Source organism: Euphorbia lathyris, chromosome 10 (genome assembly GCF_963576675.1).
Source record: "Euphorbia lathyris chromosome 10, ddEupLath1.1, whole genome shotgun sequence".
NCBI lineage: Eukaryota > Viridiplantae > Streptophyta > Magnoliopsida > Malpighiales > Euphorbiaceae > Euphorbia > Euphorbia lathyris.
Window position 1 is genome coordinate 64,166,697 of NC_088919.1, and position 7,712 is coordinate 64,174,408.

Below are 7,712 nucleotides of genomic sequence, written 5' to 3' on the forward strand. Positions count from 1 at the left end.
GGCCAGCCAACTCCTACCGAAGGGGTCTATTCCTTTCCCGTCAATGCATCTGTCGATATTCCGTCCCGGAGGGTCTCCATGTGTTTAAACCTCGCCCTAGAATGGGCACGCACTGAGCCCATAGTGTTCATAGATTTCCCCTCTATGAAGACATCTGTCTTCCTTCACGAAGAACGTATATCCGACTCTCCTGTCCCTAGTGGACAAGGGTGGATCTCTTAAGTTAGTATCGACTACTGGCCCAGTAAGTGGCAAAAATCCAACACCAGGGTAGTCTATGTTTCCTATTGTGTTCCTTATACCAACTCGGCCTCTACCATCAGCGTACATCGATGTGTTGTTTCATTTTTCATTCTGTGTTGAAGCTTCTTGTATCTTTGCTAATATTTAGGGTTGAGTTTGTCTATGGTCAAACTCCCCCTAACATAGGATGGACCTATTTCAATGCTAACGATTTTTTCTCTCTGATTGAGCCGAATTGGCTCTGTGATGTAATCGCCGATGATTCGACCGCGTATTTTCTTAAAAAAAATAAAAAATAAAATATTAAAAAGAATTTTTTTTGTCTTTTAGCTTAACTTAGAAGTAGCTTAGCTAATACTCCGACTCGAGTAGATGGAATGTTTGGACTACAGCCTATCACCGTCTCAAAATAAAGTAAACAACCAGCTCAACAAAAGGAAAGCTAAATAACGGTGTCTTATTACGACGTTTTCTCTTTCCACTACTTCCTCTTCCTCACCTCACTGTGACGGAACAGTGTTATTCACCGCCGTCCCTCCTCTCTCTCTCTCTTCTTGTTAAGGAATTCCCCGGGAAATTACAGCGAAAATTCCGTCTGCTAGGGCTTATTATTTGTCTAAACGGATAGGAAAATGTCTCAGACGGGGAAATTGATGCCGAATCTGGATCAGCAGAGCACTAAGATGCTTAATCTTACAGTTTTGCAGAGGATCGATCCCTTTATTGAAGAGATTCTGATTACTGCTGCTCATGTCACTTTTTACGAGTTCAATATTGAGAGCAACCAGTGGGTACGTTTTCTGACTCTTACTTTTTGAAAATAATTTGATGTTTGCGTTTTGATTTGTCTGATTCGTTAATTCTTGTTTGATTTATTTTTTTGGGGGGCTTGCAGAGCCGGAAGGATGTTGAGGGATCTCTCTTTGTCGTTAAGAGGTACTTTCTGACTAAGAGTCTCTGTGTGAGTGACACAGATTTAATTGACTGATTTGATTTATGGATTTTGCTGTTTCCTGATTTTAACTGACCAAATGTTGATCTTACTATTTTGTTATTGTTAAAGGAATACTCAGCCACGGTTTCAGTTCATTGTGATGAATCGGCGAAATACGGGTAAGAGACATTTCCAATGGCTTTCTTCTACTAGCATTTAGGAATTGAATACTTCTATCTGAAAACTGACACTGTTAATTATTATTTTTTTGATACGCACAGCTTAAATACTCTTAAACACTTTCTAGATATTACAGTGTGATTTATGGCAATGCATGATATCATATGTATTGTTTTTTTGGTATCATTGAGTTGGTGATATGTTCTCTTTACTGTTTTGTATAACAGAAAACCTAGTAGAGAATCTATTGGGAGATTTTGAGTATGAACTTCAAATGCCGTATTTGTTGTATCGAAATGCTTCACAAGAAGTTAATGGTATTTGGTTCTATAACTCACGTGAATGTGAGGAAGTAGCTGCTCTCTTCAATAGGTACAATGCATTCCTTGTCTGATTTATTTTGATTGATTTTAGACTTTAACTTAGAATCTACATGTTCTAATTGCATAGTGTGTATTACAGATATGGAACTTTAGTTTTTATAATACCTTGTTAATTAGAAGTAGGGCAGAAGAACCAGAACGATCCATGATCTTAGTCAACTAGATTTGTTTTGCTCTCTCATCCTCACTCATCATACCCCCAGCCCAAGGAAGAAACTGATGTTGTAGGATTTGAAAAGTGTAGTATAACATGTCAGATTAATGAAAAAGTTGCCATGCCTGTGCAAAATCAATGCGTTATCTTTGGAACTTTAGGAAGGGATAGATGTTATTGAATTGGTTCCTGTAGTTATGGGGAGAGATTATAGTGCGTGTTTTAGGCAAGAGAAGGGTTCATTTTGTTATATTGGCTCTGATTTGTGAAATTTATAATGAGGTGGTGACCATGAATAGCAGCATAACATAGAAAAATTGGAGTTTAATCACAATAAGCTTTATAATTTTTTTGTTTGTTTTTAGGTTTACTTTTTTTAGGAAAAACTGTACAGAGTGGTCATGGAACCATTAACTTTTTGCATTATTATTAGGTTTAGGTTATTGGATTAGTTGCCAACTAGTTGTTATTTTGACAGGATCCTTAATGCATACTCAAAGGTTCCTCCAAAGCAGAAGGTGTCTCCAACCAAAAGGTAATATCTCTTTTAGAATCTATTCAAATCTAAATTTAAATAAATCGCGAAGATTGTTTCTCTTAATGAATATATACATTTGACACACCTGCTTATGCACTCACAGGCATTACCTGCCTTTAGCAGCAGATATGAATCGAAACATAGCTTTCTTAAAAAATTTAGGAAGTAGAATATGATTTTGAATTTGGAACTAGTATTTTTTTTTTCTTTGCTTGCGTCTCTCTTTGAGCATATAAACAGAATTACCTGCTGGTTTTCTTGATAAGTAATTGGTAATGAATCTTTAAACATAGCTCTGTTGGCACTTTCCTTTTCTTCCCAAGAATTTTTTTTTTTTTTTTTCTGGATAATTATGTTGTTCCATTTTCGCCAGTTGAGAGAGACTGTTATTATTGGAATTATTTTCATATGTTCTCAACTATATTATATTGTAGTGAATTTGAGGAACTTGAAGCAGTTCCAAGCATGTCGATAATTGAAGGCCCTTTGGAGCCTACATCAACTGCCGCTGCTGCCACTGATGGTCCTGAAGATTCTTCATTTGAGAATTTCTTTAATGTAAGTGCCTCTTGCCTTCAACTTTTATTTGTGTTATGCAATCTGCTAGTTAGACTATATATTTGAGTTGTCTGTTCATGCAGATACTCTTTTCCATGGCTTAAATATTTTAAGTGGCATGACAATTTGATTCAATATTTGTCATTTTTGTACGTTTTTGCAATCAGAACTATGGGTCTCATGTTGGAAGACCTGAAATGGCTAGTTAAGTAATTACATAACTTACATGTCTCTAGATTATGATTAATTACTATTCAGTGTGAAGGATAATATTCTTAATACATTGTGTGTGATTATCATGTAATTTCAGACAGTTCTCCGGTGTCTTGTGGAGGGTTTGAATTGGCAAGTTTTTACTTCCACATACCCAATCCAAGATATTACATTTTACTTCAGAGTTCTTCATGGGATGGGGTCATTTCAATACTGGAAAATATGCGTTGTTTATTGTGTAATGATTGATTTTAAATATTCAGACTGCTGCTGGACAAATTCCGTTTTCTTGTATAGATTATTTAGGATGTGGAGAAAAAGTGAAATGCTTGTAGACAACTAGTTTATAATTGTAGCATGTTCATTTGGATTTTAATCATTTACATGTGCATATTTCTGACATGCAAAACTGTTTGATGACATATACTACTTGAGAAGTCGAGGCAACATTTGTTCACATTTGTATGTGGTCAAGATTGCGTCTATATCATTACTAGCATCTAGAAAGTTTGGACAAAATGTGAAATATTAGTCTCGGTTGTTAATTTTTATGACGATAGAGCTTGTTATTCCAAGTTTCGTTTTGCAAGTAGTTCATAGAACTCATTGTTTTTCTCATGCTAATGATGCTGAGCTAGTCGTCCTATCTTTATCATTTCCTTTATTTGGCCCTTGCTGTATTTTCTATGAAGTCTTCTAATGCTATTGTTTCAGGCGACTTTGAATATTGGAACTACTGCACCTAATGTAGCAAATGCAAGACCTCTGTACCATTCCTCTGTCACTGTCCCGTTATCTTCCCATGCACCCCACATTGTTTCACCTCCTTCGCAAACTCCACAGACACCAGCACTTCCTATTTCACCTTTGCCATCTACGGTGGCCGTACATGACAAACTGGATCCAATCAGCAGTAGCAATCGAGTTGCTAATCTCGTGAAACCTTCTTCATTTTTCACTCCACCTTCTTCTTCATCTGCATTGATGGCTCCACCTATCACTTCACCTTTGCCTACTGCTACTTCTCTTCATACTCCCATGAACCTGCAGCGTCCATATGGCACACCAATGCTTCAACCCTTTCCACCTCCCACTCCACCACCATCTTTGACTCCTAGCTCTGCTACGGCTGTGCCTGTTATTAACAGAGACAAAGTTCGAGATGCGCTTGTAGCACTTATTCAGGTATTTTTATTTCTTTTCTTGTTTCTCAAATTTTTCAATTCATCTCTTGTTTGGTAGATCTTTGCTTTTTGTCATTATACTATGGTATTAGATCGTACCTTTCCTATTTTTATTTTTATTTTGCATTCATCTGATTTTAAAGACGGTGAAATATAATTTGTGGGTTCATTAGGGGGCTTTATCATGTGCTCATGGCCAGTTCAGGCTTATTCATGCTTTGGAAATGTATACACTATCATAGTTGTCAAATCGAGATTTGACTCATGAATCGAAATCCACATTTTGTGAATCAAATATCGTAAGATTCGGTTCAAATTCATAATACTATAAAAAATAAAATATTTACCATGTTGAATTCAAAATATTATCAAATATTAGTCCAGAAATGCAATTTTAATGTCAAAAAAGAAATCATATCAACCAATTGCTTAAAATTCAAATCTAATGCAAATATAGTCCTAATAAAACTAATTCACAAATCGGACTCTATTTAATAACTTAGTGGAGATGGAGTGCTTGAGTTTCTGGCTCTGTTTTTTTGCCTTGTTGTCAACTTGATAATGATCGAATGGAACTAGTTTGAGTTGATAAGTCGATAAATAACAATCGGACTAGAGGACAGAGTGAGTTTAGTAGTTAGTGTTAGTTAAAGTTTTTGATGAACGGTGATGAGGATCCGGCTCAAAATAGAGCTGAATCGAATCAAATCTTATGATTTGAATCTCGAACTGTAAGCTTCTGTTATAATTTAGATTCGCCCTATAAATTCGGCTCGAAATAGAGCTGAATCGAATCAATACGCTCGAATAACAGTTAGAAAGAAGTAAAGAACTGCTGATGCTGCTTAACCATTTTATGCTTCTACACGTACTTAGTTGCCCCTAAGCGATGCTTAGTTATATAATTTCTAGTGTGGAGTTTTCATTATTAGAAACGGGTGGGAGCTCATTGCAGGCTAAACTAAAACAGATTTTTGATTTGGTAGAAATGTTCCGAACATTTTTGGATGTTCGGAGTAGAAATGTTCCGAACATTTTTGTTGTGGATTTGAAATTGCCAACTGACTTTGGAATAAGGAAGCTTTCATTAACCTGTTTGACTCGTTTCGTTTGGTAGGATGATCAATTCATTGACATGTTCTATCAAGCACTGATGAAAGTGCATCATTCTTGAGGTACCGAAGACACGAAGCAGGTTTTCCTTGGTAGAGATCTGAACCGACCAAGTATCTGTTTGTAACATGAGTTCAGTGTACAGCTCTAGTTCATACTTGATAGAAATACCAGTGGCATAACTTTCTGTTACGAGCTTGTTAATATTCGTGTTGAAGTTGCAAGGTTGGAAGGGAATTCGGTAACCGAGCTGTTGGAAGGGAATTCAGTATTCGGGTTGATTCCATGCGTGGAGTGGTTCGAAGGATAATAATGTTGTAACAGTAGAGAAATAGAAGTTTCAGGGTTTCAGGAGATTTATATCAGTTTTCCAGGTTCAGTAGGAATGTAGCAGTTGGGTCCAAATCTGTTGTGTTGACAAGGCTTTCTTTTCTTTCTTTTCTTCCTAATTTGTTATGCGTTGCTGTGTTAGTGAATTATAATGTAACTCACGGACATTTCTAAAATTTTACCCTTTTATTTTTTAATTTTATATATATATATATATATAATCTGTCTAGTTCACCTTGACACTCAGCATTGTGTGATAATAGTGAGGGTTTCTGAAGAATATGGATATTCTCAATTGAGATTAGGGAATGTTTCTTTCTGTTTTTCGGAACAATGTTCAACTTCAAACCGCATGAAATATGGTGTTTAGTTATTTTGAAGCTTTTTTTTTATAGAAACAATAGCATTTTGATGCTTTTAAGAGTTTTTTATGAACAGTTATTTATTTGATTTGATGTCAACAAAATTATCATTCTTATTTCTTTAACGATATTTTTATCGGTATAATATTATTGCTGAAAAAATAAGATTTTACTCCATTCAATTAGTGATTATTTTTAATTTTTATTTAATTATTTAGATTAATTTATATATTACAATTTTTATTTTTATAAAATTTATTTGTTGATTAATTTAAAGTATGTTCGTATTAGACACTTTACATACTAATAACATGCCCTATACTATTAGAGAGAATTCTTGATTTTTAATGGCCCTAGGAGAGTGTTTGTTACGTGAGATACATGCGGTGGGATATGAATAAAAAATATAAAGTTCATTTATCTCATGTTTCTTTGAGAGAGAAGGAATAAAAAGATTTTCTTGAAATCATTCAAACAAAACGTAAAAATGAAGAACTCGTAATATACTTTTAGAAATGCAGAAACTAATGTGTTTAGTTCGGGATTGTTATCACATCATGTCATAGATTTCTAGACATGTGTTAACTAATTTGTTGATACATTAATAAAAGGGGGGGAAAACTTAAAAAATCATATATACAATATTTGAGCGGTTATTTATTTCAAATAAGCAAGTTGAAAGGTTTTTGAACAACTTGAGGGTTAGGAATGCATTAGGCCTTTTTTAAAATAACACTTTCAAAAATCAATTCAAGTTTTATCTTCAAATCACTTTTAATCAATTCAAACTTCATCTACACATTAGTTTCAAGCAACACGAAACAAATGCATGATTATATGTGGTTTTGATTTTTGATAGTGACAAAAATTCGCATTAAGGCTTCGTATCTAATTAATTGTAAAGCAAAACTATTCGCATTTATCTATAATTATGAATCAGTACTTAAAATACGATTCGCAAAACCATAAATTGAGAAGTACATGAACGTTGAAGCCACAAATGAAAAGTTATAAACCAATAAATCACACAAATACAATCAAAATGAATTCAAAAATCATAATTCTATCAATTAACATTAATACTAATCAAACATAACACATTCAATCCATCCTAAATCACAAAAAAATCAACCAATAATGAGAATGCGTAAGGGTATTTTTAGAAAAATGTATTGAGAATAGTCTAGCTTGGTAGTATATGTATAAATGAAAAAAATTATTAGAAGTATCCGATTTTCCATGTCAAATAGAGGACATTCTGTACATAATTTATCATGTGTAACATAGACTCACACATATTATAAAAGGTCTTATTATTTTAATTATTAAATAGAATTACAATACACGTGTCCAAATGTGTATCGAAAGTCTTCCAAGTGACGTATATGACCAGATACTTAATATAAAAAAACTCGTATAAATGAGTATAAAAATGTAATCGAACTTTGTAGATTTTGTTATTATTAGTATTTTATTAATTTATTATTTTTGTAACCTTTCATGTCATCTTTTACTTTAGG

At 34.0% G+C, this 7,712-nt stretch overlaps 1 protein-coding gene across 1 annotated transcript; it reads left to right on the plus strand.

The window, feature by feature from the left end:
• Window positions 1-648: 648 nt before the first annotated feature.
• Window positions 649-6,036, plus strand: LOC136209195 (mRNA-decapping enzyme-like protein). Its single transcript, XM_066000595.1, has 8 exons — window positions 649-1,034; window positions 1,139-1,179; window positions 1,307-1,356; window positions 1,585-1,729; window positions 2,373-2,429; window positions 2,867-2,990; window positions 3,918-4,388; window positions 5,505-6,036. The coding sequence occupies exons 1-8, from the start codon at window positions 876-878 to the stop codon at window positions 5,559-5,561; spliced, it is 1,104 nt and encodes a 367-aa protein (XP_065856667.1). The 5' UTR covers window positions 649-875; the 3' UTR covers window positions 5,562-6,036.
• The last annotated feature ends 1,676 nt before the right edge of the window (window positions 6,037-7,712 follow it).